At 38.1% G+C, this 21,997-nt stretch overlaps 1 protein-coding gene across 1 annotated transcript; it reads right to left on the reverse strand.

The window, feature by feature from the left end:
• Positions 1–889: 889 nt before the first annotated feature.
• On the reverse strand, positions 890–19,216 carry slc25a11 (solute carrier family 25 member 11). Its single transcript, XM_081366508.1, has 8 exons — positions 18,989–19,216; positions 17,278–17,430; positions 16,726–16,932; positions 11,026–11,116; positions 9,896–9,986; positions 7,373–7,472; positions 4,251–4,302; positions 890–1,471 (listed from the first exon to the last, which is right to left on the reverse strand). Exons 1-8 carry the CDS (start codon positions 19,192–19,194, stop codon positions 1,316–1,318), a joined length of 1,056 nt encoding a protein of 351 aa, XP_081222634.1. The 5' UTR covers positions 19,195–19,216; the 3' UTR covers positions 890–1,315.
• Between the last annotated feature and the right edge of the window lie 2,781 nt (positions 19,217–21,997).

Genomic DNA, 21,997 nt, shown 5'->3' on the forward strand with positions numbered 1-21,997 from the left:
TTATGCATATATATTTTTATGATTCACATTTTGAAACAGTATTTCGTTTATTCTGCTCATTTATTAACGTATTGGCTCCCTTTACTATCAGTTTAAAATATGTATATTTTTAAAGGTTTTATTAATTACGTTTCTAAATGTAATATTTATAAAAAATATATATATATTTGGTTAATTATCAATTTGTTCTTTTTAGGTGCATGTCATGTATAGAAATTAATCAAGAATAAACTATTGTTCTTCACCCAGCAGTACAACAACAACAAAATATGTTATATAAACATTATATTTAATATTTAAAAAAAAATCATGTTTTCAAGTTTACCAATGAAGTGTTACTTAAAACAGCGCTGTTTAATTGACTAGTTTTGTTAAATTGTATAATTTGTTGTTTCTGCATGGCAAGCAAATGAAAAACACCACAATTTTATTAGTTTCTTTACTTGATGAAAGCCACAATTATTTTTAAAAGCTGGTCTCGTTTGATATCACTCTTCATTTAAAAACAAAAATGCAATAAATGCCTTACATACTAGGAATAAAATATCAAGTTTTTGAAAATTTGGAATTATTTTTCTTCCCGAATTTTAAGAGCACAATAATTCCACTGTTACTTTCATACAGTTCCTCAGACTGGAAAATGAATACCTCAAACTTTAATACAGCACAAGCAGCTAGCTGGGGTGGTATTGGCCTTTACACACCTCATTATCATTATTACACAGTAACAGTTTCCAGTTAATTGTGCTCAATGCAAGTAAACATCACCAAATGATCAATGCAAAGCAGTCTTTAGGGTAGAACATGCTAATGTGAGGCTAAGTTGTCACTGTATGTTTTGCACAGAATTGTGTGTATGCTGGTTAGATTCACAATAATTATGAGAAGAAAGAGAAAAGTCTTTTATGATTCACTCAGAATACAGGTTCGCATCTGTATTGACAAAGATTCCTCACAAGTTACAACTAAGCCTGTTGACAGGTCAGTACAGTTGTTGACCTTGAGGAAAAGTTTGTGTGGGGGAGGGGGGGGGGGGGATAACATAAATATAATTTAAAACTAAAACGGGGGTCTTACTGGAGTGAGCGATACCTTCATTTAATTCAATCTATAATGTGGTCAGTCAGTCAGTCTATGCAATATAAGACTCCAAATGGTCTTCACAGTTACCACCACAGCAAAGGGCCACAATCCAGTGCATATTGGTTCTGTTACCAACCATCAAAAACAGAAACTATACTGGGAAACCAGATGTGGGAGAAAAACAATATGAAGTATGGCCTGTGGCTGTCCCCTGATGACCCTAAGGACATATCTAGGAGTCAAGGAAATAGATCTTGTAGAACTTGTTCATCTGCTCCAGGAAGATGAAGGTAAGAACTGTGTGCGGCCCAAGACGAGCGTAATAAGGAGTGAAACCCTTCCACAGACTGAAGAATCCTTCTTTTCTTATGACCTTCACCAATACCTCCTAAAGAAAGAAAAAGTGAAAAAGAATGAGAGAAAGGCTGAAAGTGTCAGAGACTATACCACTAACAACAAAAATAATAATAAAATGACATTTAATTATTGCACAAGTATATTTACACTTTACTTAGTATTTTATTCAGTGTAACCATTACAATGGTACTGAAAAGGTCATGCCATCCCGACCTGCTGATTAAACGTTACTGTTGGTGCTCTAATTCCTGCAACTCAGCGCAAATTCAGCACAAGTCTTTTGGTTTCCTCCAAAATAAGTTTTCATGGAAGCTAATATCCACCACAGAATAAAAAGTTGTGAGCGGGGAAAAAAATCTGAATTGCGAGATGTAAACTGAGAATTCTGGGGAGAAAAGTCAGATTTGCGAGATGTAAACTGAGAATTCTGGGGGGAAAAAAGTCAGAACTGCAAGATATAAACTCAGCATTCTGAGGGGAAAAAAATTAGAATTGCGAGATGTAAACTCAGTATTCTGAGGAAAAAGTCAGAATTGTGAGATATAAACAGAATTCTGTGGGAAAAAAAATCAGAATTGTGAGATGTAAACTCAATATTCTGAGAAAAAAAAAATCTGAATTGCGAGATGTAACCTCAGTATTCTGAGGGAAAAAATCTGAATTGCGAGATACAAACAGAATTCTGTGGGAAAAAAATCAGAATTGTGAGATGTAAACTCAATATTCTGAGGAAAAAAATCTGAATTGCGAGATGTAACCTCAGTATTCTGAGGAAAAAAAATCAGAATTGCGAGATGTAAACTCAGTATTCTGAGGAAAAAAATCTGAATTGCGAGATGTAAACTCAGTATTCTGAGGAAAAAAAACCTGAATTGCGAGATGTAACCTCAGTATTCTGAGGGAAAAAAATCAGAATTGTGAGATGTAAACTCAATATTCTGAGGAAAAAAATCTGAATTGCGAGATATAAACTCAGTATTCTGAGGAAAAAAATCTGAATTGCGAGATATAAACTCAGTATTCTGAGGAAAAAAATCTGAATTGCGAGATATAAACTCAGTATTCTGAGGAAAAAAATCTGAATTGCGAGATGTAAACTCACTATTCTGAGGAAAAAAAATCAGAATTGCGAGATGTAACCTCAGTATTCTGAGGGAAAAAAATCAGAATTGTGAGATGTAAACTCAATATTCTGAGGAAAAAAATCTGAATTGCGAGATGTAACCTCAGTATTCTGAGGAAAAAAAATCAGAATTGCGAGATGTAAACTCAATATTCTGAGGAAAAAAATCTGAATTGCGAGATATAAACTCAGTATTCTGAGGAAAAAAATCTGAATTGCGAGATATAAACTCAGTATTCTGAGGAAAAAAATCTGAATTGCGAGATATAAACTCAGTATTCTGAGGAAAAAAATCTGAATTGCGAGATATAAACTCAGTATTCTGAGGAAAAAAGTCAGAATTGTGAGATATAAACAGAATTCTGTGGGAAAAAAATCTGAATTGCGAGATGTAAACTCAGTATTCTGAGGAAAAAAGTCAGAATTGCGAGATGTAAACTCAATATTCTGAGGAAAAAAATCTGAATTGCGAGATGTAACCTCAGTATTCTGAGGAAAAAAAATCAGAATTGCGAGATGTAAACTCAATATTCTGAGGAAAAAAATCTGAATTGCGAGATATAAACTCAGTATTCTGAGGAAAAAAATCTGAATTGCGAGATATAAACTCAGTATTCTGAGGAAAAAAATCTGAATTGCGAGATATAAACTCAGTATTCTGAGGAAAAAAATCTGAATTGCGAGATATAAACTCAGTATTCTGAGGAAAAAAATCTGAATTGCGAGATATAAACTCAGTATTCTGAGGAAAAAAGTCAGAATTGTGAGATATAAACAGAATTCTGTGGGAAAAAAATCTAAATTGCGAGATGTAAACTCAGTATTCTGAGGAAAAAAGTCAGAATTGCGAGATGTAAACTCTAGCCTGGGTTTCCCCATACTGCCTTGCTCGCAGCGCGATTTTATTCACGCTGCTAGGCAGTCTGGACACCATGGACCAAATTTTCCCCTAAAAAGGGAACCAATCACAGAACGGGGAGGGAGCAGCAAGACGATGACGACACCGAAGCAGTTTGTTTATATCTATGGATCCAACATGGCATCAGACTCGACGTTATCTTCTACCCTCATGTTTATCTTGCACTAACGGTAATATTCGCTAAACGCCATCGTGTACAAATAAATCTTTGACCCATCGTCTTTTTCCTCGTCGAATTTCTGTCACTCTACATACGTCATCTGGTATAATTGAAGCGATTGGCTATGAGCTACATACAGGCGCATTTGATAGACATTCATAACGCCCAATAAACGGCTCTGGGCATTCGTAAACCACGCCTCAAATACGAGAAAATGAACACGTGGTTCCCAGACCAAGTCTCAAATGAGACTTGGTCTGACGTTAGCCAGGCTATGTAAACTCAGTATTCTGAGGAAAAAAGTCAGAATTGCGAGATATAAACAGAATTATAAGGAAAAGTCAGAATTGCTCAGAGTTTCCAGACATAAACTCAGAATTGTAAAAAAAAGAAGTCGTCAGAATTGGTATATAAAAACATTGATTGCAACTATTTTTATTTTGTGGCACAAATAAGCTTTTCCTGAAACTTGATCCATTTAGGATTTCTCCCTACACCAACGTGACTGAAAGGTCACATCTCTAGCTGTCTGAGATCAGTAGCTTAAAACAGACAGAGTAACAGGGGAAAGCAGCAAGAGATTGACTATGAGTGAGTTAAGAACATACCAAACCATTCTTGTACTCCGGCTTCCCATCAATCATTCTCATGTTCTGGATTCTTTTGAAAAGAATGAGATACATGTTAGCATTGGATAATCAGCACAACATCTACCCAAACCTGCTGCACAGAAAACAACCAGAATCAGCAAAAATTTATGATTGAATGACTGTTTTGAGTCTTTTGTTAAGTCAGGTCTTATTTAATGAGTGACTCATTTGTTATGTGCAATCTTATCTTTTGGTTTGCGTCCAAGTTGTAAAAATGGAAATAATAATAATCGAATGAGATGAAGTATCTTGGACATTTACGTTTATGCATTTGGCAGATGCTTTTAATACAAAGGAAGTTACATTGCAATCAAGTTATACATTTTATCATTAATCAAACAAACACATGAACCTGGTGTTAGTGCCAAGCTCTATTATAAGAATGTCATTTAATATTTTAAAATTAACATTATTATATATACTATCAAAATGGTCAACATAAATGTTGAATTTCCTGCAACAATAATTATTGTGATATATTGCAGTTGCTGTGATTTTGGCCATTCCAACCTAATTCAATATCTTTCATATTGCGTGCATATTCTGCGATGTGTGTATTGGCCATCTTGCTCTCTACATACGCTGGATCAGGCATTGAAAAACCCCTTGACCACTAGCATGTATACGTTATAAGATAATAAATAATGATGGTCCCTTAAAGCAGTTAGCTTACTTATCAGCTCCAGAATTTACAACCTTTACCTGCACACATCTGAACAAAATATACTCCTTTGTTGACCTGCACTCATCCTTCCACCATACAATGTTATATTTTGATAGTTTTGGTACCTAAAGCACACCAATGCACAATTTCCGGAAACATTCTATTAATAGTAATGCATATGAGGTTTAGAACTTTATATCTTTTATGATGTTTCTGCAATACTGATACTTCTGGCATCAAGCCAGTTCCTTATAAACGTGTTTAGTTTTTAAAACACTGTAAACCACATGGCAAATAAAAGTAATGCTGATATGGTTATCATTAGGGATGCACAATTTATAGTCATACAATCAATATTAGATTCAAGCCTTTTTTGTGAATGCAATCGCAGGTTTGAAATCTGTCACACTGGTGTTGGACCATAAAATGGAGATTAATTATTAACTAACTGTCGGCTTCAGTCAACATATTCATCGCTAGTTATCATGCATGTTATAGTTGTTTAAAGAGATACAATTCTGTCATCTCTAATGTCGTTCTAAACCCATAAGACTTAGGTTCATCTTCGAAACACAAGTGAAGATATTTTTAACGAAATCTGAGATATTTCTGTTCTGTCCCTCCATTGAAAGTCTATTCATCACCCACAACATTCATAAAGAGATTGTAAAATAAATTCAAGTCACTTTATATGACGAACAGATTGACTTTAGGCTTTTATTCACATATAATCATTGATCAGCGAAAATAAACAGAAGCACATTTGCATGACGCATGATAATGAACCTCGTTGGTTTTCGCACATGCTTGCAAGCATGCTTGAGCTTCTGTTTGCCAAAATTCAATGCCATAGTTTGCAGATCAATATTTATATGTGAATAAAAGCCCAAATTAAATATGTTCATCATATAAAGCAATCATGTTGCTTCATAAAGCCCCGTTCACACCACCAGCGACTTTGTCGCTGTATGTCGCTAGTCTCTGTACTGTATAGTCGCTTGTGGGCGTTCGTAGTGCTGTCGCTCTAATGTTATTGGTAGACTGCACGTCTGGCCATATCTATACAAAATACCATCACAAGTGATATATACAACTATATAATTTTTAATTTGACTAGGAATTAGGCTCAAAAGAAACAGTATGCTGTTGGGAGAGTGTTTTTATATTACCACAGCAGTGTTCAGTGGATTAAATCATTTAGCCTACTGGATTAATGATCGATCAATCAACAAATTAAAGGGATACATCACCGTTTTTTTTCATATTAAACTATGTTATTCCCTTAACTAAGACGAGTTGATACATACCTCTCTCGTCTCAGGATAACTCTAATGTATGGCGGAATAGCACTTGGGAGCACTTCGACTCCCAAGTGCTATTCCGCCATACATTATAGTTATCCTTTTTACCCGCTTAGAAAAGCTCCACATTTTATTTTGTGTCACCATACTTGGTCGTGTAACTACTCGTGTAACTATTTAAATAGGGAAAACGTGGAGGTGTTTGGTCGCTTCTAACTTCATCTCTGTTTGGTCCCTAATGAATGAACTGGGCTAAGCTAAGTGTTATAAAAGTGTCACCGCGCTCCAGAGCGATTGAGTGCACGCACTGAGACGAGAGAGGTATGTATCAACTCGTCTTAGTTAAGGGAATAACATAGTTTAATATGAAAAAACGGTGAAGTATCCCTTTAACTCATATAAATTACTAAAACGTCATTCGAATTTGACAAATAATCAATTTTCTTGTAAGCAATAGTCTACATAATGCATGGGAAACTGTAAAAATGAACTGCAGCAGTGCTAAACTTGCATCATAAAATTACAACACTCAAACTAAATTTGTGAATTAAACTCACTGACACTATCGACAGTTTCTTTTCCATGCATCATTTTATTATAGGCCCATGTATGTGGTTACAGTCAAATCAGATAAAACTCTTCTCTCGCCCTAGGACTCTTCTGCCTTGCCTGCACTCGAGACGGTGACGTGATCTGAGTTCCACTGAAAGTCTTCTTTCCTATTGGTTGTCGCTCACGAAAATCGCTTCTCATTTTGCATAAAGTTGAAATTTCTGAACTTTTGCCGCAGAGCTTTTGCCAAATCGCTCGACACGCCCACATTCTGTTGCCAACGGTCACTGTCGCTCGTGTCGCCGGAAGTCGCCAGCGCTCCATTGAAATGAATGGGATAATGTCGCTTTGTCACTGCCCACTGGCAGTGTGAACGGGGCTTAAGACTTAGATTAAACCACTGGATTCATATGTTTTTTTTTTTTTTTTCTCAATGCTTTTTTTTTTTAAACCATCACAGTTTTGGGGGAACAGACTTTCAATGGAGTGACAGAAAGTCATTCGGGTTTGGAACGACATGAGAGTGAATAAATGACCATTTTCATTAGGAAGTAAAGCTGTACCTGGTCTTAACAATATCAACTGGCATGGAGGCAGCGGTGGTGACCAGTCCACTGATCATACTGGCACAGAAATGACACAAGATATCATCTCCGAAATATCCTGCACAAACAGAAGTAGAGAGATATTTTAAATGGATCATTGCAGTACATTTTAGATTGACCTCAGTTCTACAACTCATTTGATCAGAAGAACACACGTCGATACGTCCACACTTACTAGGGTAAATAAATAACAGTTAGTGATTGGTTAATCACTAGTTCATCTGAATCACATTTAGACATTGCTTGTAAAACATTTCCACCATAAAACACTCTGAATTGACCACGTGAAAACTGAATTATGAAAAACTACAACTGGATGTCATGTTATTGGTGGGTTGCAAAACTGATCTGGGCTAGTTTTTCCAAAGGCATCATAAGTCTAAATGTAGAACCCATTTGCACTAATGGTCTTTAAGATCTACTTAGCCATACAGTGCTTTTGGGAAACGCAACCCACATCTAATTTGATCACAAAAATGATGTATTGCTGGTAAAATGTAAGATTTCATTTCTCCATCATGCAGTCAACTAAGGTATCCCCATAGGACACGGATCATGCAAGATCATATTAAGTGCTGCACATTGTTTCTGTTCATTTGTACAAAGAAAAGAAAAGAAAAAAAAAAGTAGTGAAACTTTCCTCAACCGTCTACTTCGCCACCATCTGCATTACCAATGGCCACCATCTCATCAAATCATCAACTCTATTGGAAAACGAGTGTCAATGTCAATGCACCCTTAGCAAACAATAAGTTAACATCAACTATGATAAATATCTCTAAAGCATTTATTAATCAAAAGTTGTTTCTGTCAATAATATTTATTGGACCTGAGCTAACAATTAACAGTTGTCTTGTATTCTTAATAACTAAAGTTCATAAAGATTAACACGTACTGTAACAAATAACACATATATTGCTCATTGTTAGTTAATGTCACTTAAAGCATTAACTAACGTTAACCAATAGAACCTTATTGTAAAGTGTTACCGCAAATATTTATAACCTTCACCCAAAACTACTTGGCAATGCCAGGCCGAGTCCCACACGGCGGGTCCTGTTTGGTAAACGTAACACTTATTTAATCCACTAATTTAATTCCTTACCCGACCCAACCCGTTTGAAACCCGAACCCGCATTAAAATACGATTGTCTCTTCTTAAACTCTGCAGTATATGTGTGGCCATTGGTCCACTTACAGTAGCAGCATAAAAAAATAAAATAACACTTGTATTGTGAGTAGACTATATACAGAAAGCGAGCAAAGAGCGATCCCTATAAAATAACTGAAGCTGTCAATCACTTCAAATCAGCGCATTTGACTTAATGCTGCAAAACACGCTGTAAATATAAACCTTTGACTGTCTTCAGAGTGTGAACCCAATATGCACTAGACCGTTTGAAAGCAGCTGCGTATCAACAACCGAATTCAAAATAGTCTTGGCTATCGGACACGATTCGCGACCTGCACCACAAATGACAACGTACATATTATTCCACCTGCTACATCAAATAATAGCGGTTCACTCTGATGCCAGAAATGCTTTTTCTTTTATTACAATCAAAAACCAAGCACCAAAAAACTAGATTATGACCTGCAAACACAGACAAAGCTGTTCTTGGATAGAAACAAGCAAATGACAAACAAAAAAGGGAAAGATTTTGGACAGTCGGGCAGGTTTTTAGAGCATGGCAGATGGTTTCTTGCTGGTCTACAATGTTCTTTCAACCCTAACCATCTTGACCGAGATGGTCTACCAGGCTGATTTGTGCTTAGTCCAACTGGTAGTCCAACTAATTAACCACCAAGATCAGCTAACCATGTACATCAAGATTTCCCTGGCAATCCAGAGTTCTCGCGAGAGCACAAGTTGAATTTGCTCAGCGAGTTTACTCTGGCGTCGAGTAATGATGCTCATTAAATATGCCCTTGTATCCGAGCTGCACCAATCACATCGGGTGATATAGGCGGGCCAGAGGCGAGCTAAACAGAAGACGACAGCGCTGCGACGTCGAAGTCATTAGTAAACATTACAAGATGGCTATGGGTGAACACCAGTTGTTTGAAACGGCTTTGGCCGCTACAATGAACGAGTTAGGCTTGGCTTTTTATCTAAAAGAGGAACAGAAGACGCCGCTCGAATCGTTCCTTTGCAAGAAGGACGTTTTTGCTGTTTTGCCGACCGGATATGGCAAGAGTCTAATCTACCAGTTAGCTCCGCTGGTAGCTAAGCGTATGGGGCTTGTTGTGATTGGTCGTAGTGTTATCCAATTGCGTGCAGTGAGATTTTCAAATGCATGCTTGGTGCCACCCCTCGAGCTGGCCGATCTTCATTAGTCGACGCCAGACAATTAATCTTTTAGATTTAGGTCTGGATTTCCAGGCTACATCAATATACCATCAGAATCTGGAATTAGCTAGATTTTCTAGAAGTGCTGATAGTACATGTTTGTGACTGATAAGATAAAAGGAGGTCCATACCAGAGTCCAACAGCGCTTGTTTGGACTGGGAATATGAAGCAAGTTGGGCTGCGTTCACAACAACTGCTCTGGCCATGGTGGGTATGCAGCCCTACATTAGAAATAAAACAAAAACACACATCATTAGTCTTTGTATGATTTTGCGGCACCCATTTTTTTACAGTGGTAGCGGCACAGCGTCACAGCTGACTTTCAGAGTATTTCAGTACGGTGTTAGATCTGCATTGGTAAAAGAATCAAACATCATGAAATTAATTTAGTTCCAGGATTTCTTTAAAATCGAGCCAGTCTTCTTCAAATCCCAATATTAGTCTAAAGCCCCTTTCACACAGCGCATTGATCCCGGAAGATTGCCAATCGCTAATTTGTGATCGAAAAAATGCATGAGTGTGTCAAGATCATAACCAAACTTAAGACGCTGCAGAGACATTACAAGTCACATCAATGTCACATGTCTTTACGGTCTCTTAATGGGATGTGTGTGAACGCACACACAGATTCCGAAAAATCACTGCCAGTGTGAATGAACCAAAATCAATTGATCCCGGGACAAATCCCTGGACACATTATCAGTGTGTTTTCCGGCATATCTGTGTGAAAGGGGCTTAAGTCTCACAAATACTTGATTGTAAAACACAAGCAAGATGTAGGAAAAAACAAACTCAAATGCATGAACATCTTCAGATTGTTTTATTTAGTGCCATGTCAGCATTCAAAGCTATTTTCATGGCAAAAATTCAATTACAAAAATAAAAATACAAATAAAATATGAATACAACAAAAACAGCAAGTCATATTACACAAGATTGTTTTAATTAACATGATAAAAAAAAATCCAAAACCTTTTCAGGCATAATCTTACTAAATAGGTCCTTAAGTGAGGTAACTTCATAAAAGAGCAATCCACTTGTATTAAGTCCAGGACCATCTAATAAAATATGTTTAACAGAGAGGGGAATCTTACAAAACATGCATAAAGTTGGGTCTTCACCTTTAAGCAAAAAAGCATGGGTCGAACTTGTATGACCCATACGACATCTGGTGTAAATGCATGAAAATCTGCGATCTAGATTATTAGCACACATGTAACTAGATTACACACACACCATATTCTTCTAACACACACTTACCCTCCAGAGTGTGGTGACTCCTTCCTCCTTAGTGATTCTGATGAGGGCATTGAAGACGTTTGAGTAACCCCTCCTTTGGTCTGGAGGCAACCTGGACAAGAAAGAGATAAACAAGTGATCCTTTATTAACATTTCAATATTTCTTTAATGTTTCAATATTTTAATAAGATAACGATGATGATATTGATATCAACACAATCAAATGATACTAACAGTTTAGTATCATTTATGTACCATTATAGAATTTACAAATTTATTTATTATATACATGTATTTTTAATACAATTTATTTTATTTTATTAAATGGCACATAAAAACAACATTATCTGTTGTTTGGTTGGCTGGTCACTTTACATGCCAGTTTTGTTTCACAAATCTAAGGGTGTGTTCATACTTGACAGGTTTGGATCGATTAAAACAACATTTGAACCTTGGTGGTCACCGAACATGCGGACAAGTGCTCACTAAACATGTGGTTCCAAACGAACTCGTGTGCGGTTCAACTAAAATATGAACGCAACATGGACCAAAGACATCTAAAAGAACCAAAAACAGGACGTGATGTCACAAGATGCGTCCCTAAAAATGACAGAAAGAATGCTTAAGCGTGCCTGGGCTGCATCTGAAATCGCACTCTTCCCTACTATATAGTAGTAGGTGAAAAACAGCATGTGACAAAAGAAGCATGACTGAATTCACATAAAAGAGTAGGCAAAAAGTCACTGGGTGACCTAGTACTAGTGTTGCACGGTGTACCGATACCTGAAAAGTATCGCGATACTCGGAAATTAAAAACGTCACGATACCTAAATTTATCAGTATCGATACTTAAAAAAAAAAAAAAAAACGCCTCCCTATGGACGTCTGTGTTTTTTTCCTGATGCACGCAGCAAAGAACCTGCCGCTGTCAGTGTCATGTGACAAAACACTACAGCGAGATGGCTGCATGTGCGAGCACAAGTGGTCCACGTCTCCACGACTCGTTGAAAAAGATGATGCGAGGAGTGACATACGGAAGTACGTTGCCTAACTTGCTCTGTTGCACGGTGCACCGATACTTCAAAAGTAAATCGGAAATTAAAAACGTCACGATTCCTTAATTTATTAGTATCGATACTTCTAAGAATGACCACGTTCCAGATTTGTAAGGCCGGTGACACACTGGCTGCGTGTCGTGTCCGTTTTTATTTCGGCTCCCATGTAAACTGCCTGCGTGACACACGCGCCTGGGCGCAGCTCGAGAGCGCGGAAAACGCGTGCATGTTAAAAATAGAACCGACGCCTATTTTTCACGACACGCAAGTGTGTTGGAAGTTTCCAGGCAAAATAGAATAGGAAAAGATGTTTCTATGTCATTTTGACACGAATACATATTAATAAATGACATTTTGATGTTTGGTTCAAACAAGAACGAATTGTTCTGTAGCCTATTTTACCGTGAACACTGCCGACGTTGTCTTTGCTGCTATATGTTTAACATGAAGTATAGGCCTTCCACAGCTCTCTCCCCACATGTCAAATATATCACCAATGAGGCTTATCATATGTTACCAATATTAAACATTGTTTAATATAATCGCTGTTCATATTTTTATTCAAAGTTCAGAATCAAGATAAAGCTCTTATGTTTCTTATGATAAATGAGATAATGCTGCTAAATTTATAAAAAAAAAAATTACCTTGAATGGCATTGCTCTAATTTATTTTTTATATTTTGATATTTCATATTTTGTTCAAATGTTTAATATATCTGCTGTTCATATGTTCATTTATTAGTGTGTTATAGGATTAGAATGTTGTCCCGGATTTAAAATAAAGCACAGCAATGATATTTGAGAGTGTTTCTCCCTTTTCAGGAAAAGTATCGAAAAAGTATCGAAATCGCAATACTTGACTTGGTATCGGTATCGAAACAATAATTTTGGTATCGTGACAACACTACCTAGTACTACAGGTGAGATTCTGAATTGTGCATCCGATGGACACTTTACTATCCCATGATGCGACGGGAGAGGATTTGTGAATGGCAGTGAGGCGACAACTGATGCTGGGAGGTCACATGATAATGACAACATGGCAGATGTAGTACATCCGGATTACATTCATACTATTTAGAATGTATGGTATTTAGCATTTGTGAAGTAATTACTTATTCAAAATAAGCACCTACTCAAGAGAACGTGCGATTTCGGACACACCCTTGTTTTTTTTCGCGACGTTGCCCATTATAGTTCGGTACAGGCGTCAGAACTGCGTCTTCTTGCAGCAGATCTTTGTTTGTGTGTGTGTGTGATGGAGGAATTCCTGCTGCTGCTTTGACTCCTTTACACATTTTCTAATCTATTCGAGTTCTCAGCTTGGAAAAATACCATCGTACTGTATGCATGCATGTATTTATGTACATGCCATGCACTGGACTATCTGAGGCAGCGGCAGAACCGTAGGAGGCTGGTACACACAGCTTTTTTCTGCGCTGTTTGGGGATGCTCGATTATGGAAAAAATCTTAATCATGATTATTTTGGTTAGTATAATAACGAACGATTATGTAACATGATTATTTCACATGACTTTAGGAATGTGTTGCATTTATTAAAAAAACACCTTTCAACAATTTGAAAATTTGAACATTGTCATAGGTCACTCTGTGTTTAATTTTCAAGTGGTTAAATAAATTTGTGGTGTTCCCATGCGCTGCAGCCACTACCATGTAGCAAATCTTGCACATAGCATGTTTCTGCTTGTCGTCGGATTCCTCAAAGCCAAACTGTTCCCAGACAACAGAGTTGGTTTTGCCTGTTTTGCTCACCAAACGCTGCTGTGGCTGCCCTCCTTCTGCCATCTTGAGTTTTTAAAGGTGATCTAAGTAACTTTTTTACCTTAACTGAACAGCTTCGGAGTCATTGGAATGGTTACATTACTTATTTCGGGTTGAATGGTGGTCGTTTCGCACCCCCCTGGTGCTAAAATGCTGTCATTATTGCTCTCCCTCACGCTGTTCGAACCCGAATGAAGAAGACGTTTAAAGAATGTCCTAGGGCTGGGCGATATGGAGCAAAAAATATATCTCGATATATTTTGCTATATCTCGATATACGATATATATCTCGATATCTTTACAGGAAAAATAACCCCCCGAAAACTACTGCAAAAACAAATATGCCAAATACCACAAAGTCTTTTTTTATTGAAGTGCAAATAGGTAGGCAGTTCATGTAGGAACAAAGTGCTTCTGCGACATTTAAAAAAAAAAAAAATCCCTGTATACAAAAATAATAATTTAACTGTAAAATAAAGGAAGAAATAATACATATTGCACTATTTTTAATAAACCTGTATAGAAATATCATTACTAATTTTGGCAAATAAATAAAAAAAAAATGCCACATATCCCCCCAAAACTGCACAACTGTAGAGTAAAACATTAATTTAAAAAAAAGTGATGAAAATGCATCTAAAAATTGACATGATTGTTACAAAATCACACTGTCTGGGGCCTCTGGAGAACTCAGAACAACTGTTAGCATAAAGTTTAAGGTAAAAATAACTGCCATTAAATTACAGTATCTTACTACTATGCAATTAGATAAACTGTTCATTCATTACATCACTTTACCTCTGTCTTTATCCACCTTTATCCTCTTATCTTCTTTTTGACACTGTATATAGCAGAATAGGTAACTTAGGCTAATGCTAATTTATAATGTGTCATGTAAATTCGGCCATCCGTCACAATCAGGAAACTTTCACCGTGTCTAGACCTGGCGCGAGCTGCCAGGCCCGTTTCTACAGGGGAGCATGTTAAGTGTGAGTGTTTTTATCGCCCTCAAACAAAAGCAATGCGGCGAGAGGCGACGCTACACAAAAAATTACCAACAACAACTGATCGCGCGCGCGCGCGCGCTGTTTCTGACGCACTTCAAGCACTCGCTGGGCGGGGAAAGATTGATGTGCCTGACCGAACTCGGGGGACTTGGTTGAATGAGACAACACGCGAGGGGAGGGGGAACAAAAGCAAGGAGGCGGAGGAGGGCGAGGGCGAGCGCGAGCACAACACAGAGAAGGCAAACAAGCAAATTGGCGAAATCAGAATTAAATATAAACAATATATCGATATATACGATATGTCAAAATCCATATCGAGTTTAAAAAATATCTCGATATATCGTAAATATCGAGATATCGCCCACCCCTAGAATGTCCCATCTGCTTTGATGTCGTTGATCTATAGCCTCTGGTGTCTGAGAATCGCCAACGAGTTTTTACAACAGCGTTGTCAAATATCTATTCTGAAGCTGTGGGGGGAGCTCTAGAGAGAAACCTGCGAGCAAAAAGCGAGAATACAGCGAAGAAATCCCGAAACTGCTGAGCCCTGCTTTAAATTCCAGCGGATGACGTGCACACGACTTGCCTCCCTGACTGTATAGGCTGAGAGAGTTTATGGGTTTGGGAGGGGCGGATGTGCGCGTGTCATTCAGAACACAAGACAAAATTAAGAGTGTTCTTGCAAAACAGAACATGGCAAAATAATAGTTTTTCCTCGATTGTACTATTTGGGTGATTTCGGGAGCCGAAATTCAATTAATTGCACAGCCCTAGCACTGTTGTCTCCTTCGGTTTACAAACATGTCTCCGTTATATTGTCATTTTCTGATCGTCAGGCACTTTGGAACAACACAGCCTTGTTTCGGCAGTGACTTTCAGCATGTTCCCTATAACAACGTCTGACGTTTGCATTTTAAGTGCCGTGACAAAGTCACATAAACCATGTGAAATCCGATCAGAGGTGTGTTTCCCGTACAACAACGTAACTCACTGCTTCACTACCATAGTACGATGCATCGTTGAAAAAATCAACTAGCTAGTCACAACTGTTTCCCGAAACCACACTGTCGCAAAGTGGTCGTTCAACCACGCTGGTTTATGTCGTCACGCACGTGGTGGAGTAATAACTACTTTTAATGAATCTGTTTGAGATCGAATTAATGCTAGATGTTTTGATATAAATTACAGACAAGGCATCTGAGGACTATTTCTCATTTTTCTCAGTTATTTCGCTTTATTTCCAGATTCAATCATAGGCTCGTTCTTGCGTACTAGAGCACGTTCACACATGCGCACTCTTCAAAAACTGTGCTTTAAATCTCTTGACTCAAAGACGTAAATGACATTTGTATGTATTCTAAATAAAAGACACAGGTTGTACTGAATGTCATCTTGCTTATTTTGCTCAAGATAAGGATTTATTAAGTCCACACGTCATGCAATCTATAACTCTGCTTCTAACCACAGGTCGAGATCTGTCGTTCAAACACACAACTTTGCGATGCAGTTTGCGAATGTTCGTTGGAACGATGGTTTCGGGAAACACCGACTCGTTGAACTATGCTGATAACGACTGAACTTGAGACCATAGTTGGCAAACGATGCTTTCGGGAAACGCACCCCAGAGCGTTCAGACTGAGACGGATTTCCAGAAATGCGTTTTGAAGAGGATTTCAAACCACAGTTGAATGTAGCTTGAAACGGATTTGTAAAAATCACAAAATTCACAAACAAAAACACTTGAAATCTTCAATCGGATATGCACAAAAATCAGATTTGGACTGACAGTCTGAACGTAGCCTAAGTGATTCACTTAGTCACTTTTAGGTGAATTATGAATTATGAATTATGGAGAAGTGTAATGATATTCTTCTACCTCCCATCAGCCGTCATTCGAATGAGCGCCACCTCAGCCGGAGTCCCGACGAACGCCCCCGTGGCCCCAGCGGTCATCCCGATCAAAGCCTTCATCAAGAAGTTGGGAGGTGTGCCATCCGCTTTAGACATGCGCTCAAACAGGACCGTGTAGATGCCCAAGCGGGTCGTGGTGTAGGTAGCCTGTCTCAACAGACCCGCCGAAAGCCTAAAATTAAAAACACGGGACAGAATGGCGTGAACACAATGAATGCGTAGTGATATATACGAGATATATGTATCAGATATAAACCTAATCAGATATTTACTGCTTGTGTAAAGCTATGGGCTCCATCTACAGTCACTCAGTAAGGGTGTCCAGCTAGAGCTCCCTAGTTTCTCACATCCAGTGTCTGGTAAAATTAATGTTAAAAAACAAACATAAATTCAATAATTCATTCAGATTCTTTACTCTGTACTTGAACATTCTCGCCTTGCTGTGTGAAAGTGTACCTCACTAACCTAAAACGCTAACGTTTTCCTAGCGCAGTTGTGGAGTGGTTCTCTTTCTTACCCGGTGTAGATGCCCCCGACGCCCTCGTTGCGCAGGATGCTAGCCAAGGCGTGCAAGCTAGTCTTGTACTCGCGAGCCTTGGAGCCCTGACCGCTCAACTGCATCCGGTTCTTCACCAGGTCCAGCGGCTGCACAAACACTGTCGCACCCATCCTGGAAGTCAGAGAGAATGCATGCATGTTAGCTAAATCGGTAACACTTTACAATAAGGTTCATTAGTTAACATTATTTAACTACATTAGTTAGCATGAACTAATAATGAACTGCACTTATAAAGTGTTTATTAATCTTTGTTAATGTTAATTTCAACATTTACTAATAGTGTACTAAAATCTTGTTGACAATAGTTAATGCACTGTGAACTAACATGAACAGCTGTATTTTTATTAACTGATGTTAACAAAGATAAACAAATAATTAACAAATGTGGTCATTAATACATGGTAAGGTGTTACCACTAAATCATGTATTTACTTTAAAGCCCTGTTCTCATCCTGAAGGAATCCTGTTAAAATTAGCAAAAAATGTAAAAAAGATAAGGACACATAATATGAATTTCTCACTACAGGACCAATATGATCCCCTGATAGGATAAAATATCCCAGTCGGAAAGTTCATAAGAATCACAAAACTGGAACTGGAAACTCCTCTAGGAATCTCAATCAAGTTCATCCTGTTGCTTTTTAATCTTATCAGGATCCTTTGAGACTATTTCCAAATAATGATTGAAATGTATCTAGAACTTCAACAGGAGTGACTGAGGACCCTACAACAGCTGCTGTTTCTTTAAAAAAACACAAAAACAAATGAAATTCCTTTTAAACTAGTGCATTTATGGTGTCCTTTGGACTTTGGCTCCTCAGTTAAACACAAACAAGGCAATTATGCCTTTGAAATGGAATTTGAGATAGTCTTTTCTTCCCTATATCCGAGTGAAAAGGCTTCTCGGTTAAGAAAAAAAAAAATCTAGGGCGGGACTTGATTTTGTTCGTGAGGAATTGATTGGATGGTTGTGGTTTGCTATTGGTGGATCTCATGTGAGTGACAGGTTGCTCCGCCCTCGTGCCAGTAAACACGTCATCAGAGAAGAGCAGAGATGTGGAGGGAGGGGAAGATATCCTGAATAAAGATTAAGAGGGCACATGAATTTTAGGAAAATAACTATATCCACGGATAAATCTTTTATAATAAATTCAGCAAAAACAATAAAAAAACAAGAATTGTCCGTGTTGATTTCATGGTGACTTTAACATTTGCCAAAAGACAACCTGTATAAGAAACAGCATTGATTTACAAGTCTTGTATTTGTTTCAGAGAGTCCATGTGTGAGGGAACTGTCTTAATTTTGTAGTATTATATTTAAGGATGGAATTTAATATTTAAAGGTCTTTTTAAGTTACAACAGAAGGGCCTACAACATACATTCCTCAATGACACATGACGACGCGTGACATTTAAATTGAAGTTCAAATTTTGACACGGGGTTACCAGGCTTTCTCTGGGCCTGCACACTCATTCACTACAGAACTCGCAGAAATAGACAAGAAAATCCACAACACACCACATAAACTCCTTATGCTGCTTCTGATCAATAGCTCGCGCAGCGGATAAAGGATGACCCTTATCAATAATCTCACTCTCCCATCAGTTGCTCATTCAATTCAAGCCCGTGCAACAGAGCGCGCCGCTGAGCGCATAGGCGCATACATACCCAGCCAAGCCACCGAAGAGAAACTTAATAGATTTGGGCGAGGTTTTGGGTTTGCCCGTGTGCGCTGCGGCTGCCATGGCTGCAGTGCTGGTTCGGGTTTCTGTAGGACACCTTCGCTTCTGCTGATACACTTCTGCTGTTGTGTACAGCAAGGTGACTCGCCGGGAACGCGCACGACAAGCGGAACACGCATGGACCAATGACATACGAGTTTTCACTCGCGGGACCGAGTACGCACGTGACGCGTAATTATGAGTCTTAAAGAGACAGAGACGTCCTTTCTTTTCCGCTGTGAGCCCTCAAAAAGAGCGCATTCAATCCACTGCAGAGGTCTAATAGCAATTTAACATCAACAGCAACACCAAAAATAAATGTAAATGCTACTGGAAGAGAATAGTTATGCGTCTGTCATATGCATAATATATTTTATTCAGATTTTATATATATAAAATCTGAATAAAATATATTATGCATATGACAGACGCATAACTATTCTCTTCCAGTAGCATTTACATTTATTTTTGGTAAATGTAAAAAGTATTTTAAGTATATATATATATATATACTTCAAATACTTCAATATATACAGTACAGGTCAAAAGTTTGGAAACATTACTATTTTTAATGTTTTTGAAAGAAGTTTCTTCTGCTCATCAAGCCTGCATTTATTTGATCAAAAATACAAACAAATAATAATGTAATATTGTGATATATGTGAACTAGTTTTCAATTTATTATACTTTAAATTATCATTTATTTCTGTGATGCAAAGCTGAATTTTCAGGATCATTACTCCAGTCTATCACATGATCCTTCAGAAATCATTCTAATATGATGATTCATTATCAAAGTTGGAAACAGTTCTGCTGATTAATATTTTTTCATAACCTGTGATACTTTTTTAGGATACTAGGCCTACTTTGATGAATAAAAAGTAAAAAAATAAAAATAAAAAAGAGAAGCAAATGTTTTAAAAATAGAAATCTTTTGTATATACACGACTGGTCAGTAATTTGTGGTCAGTAATTTTTTTCTTTCTTTTTTTGGAAATAAATCAATACTTTTATTCAGCAAGGATGTATTAAATTGATAAAAAGTGATAGTAAAGAAGATTTATATTATTAGAAAATATTTTTTTTATTTTGAATAAATACAGTTATTTTTAACCTTTTATTCATCAAATATATTAGGCAGCAGAACTGTTTCCAACACTCATAATAAATCAGGATATTAGAATGATTTCTAAAGGATCATGTGATAGACTGGATGTCACATGTGACACTGAAGACTGGAGTAATGATGCTGAAATTCAGCTTTGCATCACAGGAATAAATTATTATTTTTATTATTTTTTAAAGTATATTCAAATAGAAAACTTAAAAAAAAAAAGTTGTAATAATATTTCACAATATTACTGGGTTTTTTTTCTGTATTTTTGATCAAATAAATGCAGCCTTAGAGCATTAGAGACTTCTTTCAAAAATATAAAAAAGTAATGTTTCCAAACTAAAAGTAATGTTTGACCTGTAATGTATGCAGTATATGTATATACTTCAAAGAGCTCCTTAATTGCTTTATTTACCATTTACTTGTGTTAATTGATGTTAACTAGGCTGTCTTGTTGAATAATTATTTTACTTTATTTAGTTTGTATTGTATATTGTTATTACTATATTTATAACAATTACTGAGACAATTTTTTAACTAATTATTGTGTGTTTCTCAGAGTAAATGCTGAAATATTTTGTTCTGATCAATCTGATCAGGTCTGAAGCAGCCTATAGACAGGGTTACATTTGTAACTTTTCTCAGTGCTGTTGAGTGGACCAATCACAGCCGTCTGTACTGTATACATATTTTTCCTCAGTTAGGGATTACATCCGTGGGTTGATTTCCATGTTATGTCAGGCACCAGCTCTGATAGTTTCTCTCCAGTAAAACAAAAACGTCCTGAATGCGGTTCTGTGTTCGGTTCTCTTACGAGAGGTTTTCTCGTATTGCGTAAGTTAGCTTACGCTACGGGTAAAGTCATCTTTTCTCGAGATATGAAGCCAAATTAATTTTTTATATATTGTGACAATATTATTGTCAACGTGCAGCAGCTAGCAGACCTAGAGCGTGCTATCTAGCGCGCTCATTGGCTGCTCCGCGGCAACTGCAGCAGCCTACCACTGAGCCTGGCGTGACGTCACGCCCAAAGAGGGCGCGCGCGCCCTCACGGGTCACAGCCCGCCAAAATGGGAGTGGCTTAGCGTATATAACGAAGGGCTCGGGGACATAGAGAGAATATAAACGCATTAAACGGGACAGGCTGTTTCCGCCTTGCATTCAATGGCAGTTCTCCAGATCCTCCAGGCCGATCTCCTCCGCGAATTGGACGAGAAAGGCCCGGACCAGACTGTCTTGATGGATTTGCGCAGCGCGATGGACTTCTCTCTTCGCCCTACCAAGTCCGCGGCCCAGGCCATCGGGAGATCCATGGCCTCGCTTACCGTCGCCGAGAGACAGCTTTGGTTGACGCTTGCCGACATGGGTGAATCTGATCGGTCCGTGTTCCTCAACGCCGCGCTCTCCCCCACCGGCCTCTTCGGCCCAACGGTAAGCGGGATTGTGGATCGTTTTTCGGAGGTACAGAAGGCATCGCAGGCCATGAATCTCTTCCTGCCCCGCCGCTCGAGCTCAGCCAACAGTTAGTAAGAGTCAATTACGCAACTCGCTCGCCTGCACACAAACGCCGTTCTCACGGCGACCCAGAGAAATCTCAAAAAGAGTATAATGTCTGGTTATCCGGCTCACGCCGATGGTGTTATGAGTGTAGAAAATGTGCCCACGCCACGTCCCAGTGATCACCCCTACACACAAGCACGATCTCCCCTGTGTCTCTCTCACAGACCTCACTCTCATAAAGCGGGCACGCGCCGCTCGAGTGTCAAGCGTAGGAAACGTGCCCGCTCTGTTACACAGTTATCCCAGGGGTCAGATCATTTAAAGCTCCCAAACACTGGCCGT

Source organism: Scardinius erythrophthalmus (assembly GCF_964197995.2).
Source record: "Scardinius erythrophthalmus genome assembly, chromosome: 5".
Lineage (NCBI taxonomy): Eukaryota > Metazoa > Chordata > Actinopteri > Cypriniformes > Leuciscidae > Scardinius > Scardinius erythrophthalmus.

Bases quoted from the DNA above. Each gene is read 5' to 3' on its own strand.
- slc25a11 (XM_081366508.1), bottom strand. From the start codon at position 19,194: ATGTCATTGGTCCATGCGTGTTCCGCTTGTCGTGCGCGTTCCCGGCGA. The intron at 4,303-7,372 runs GTACAGCTTTAC...TCTTTTCAAAAG, and splicing joins GTTGATATTGTTAAGACCAG to AATCCAGAACATGAGAATGA. The intron at 1,472-4,250 runs GTATGTTCTTAA...TTCTTTCTTTAG, and splicing joins CGGAGTACAAGAATGGTTTG to GAGGTATTGGTGAAGGTCAT.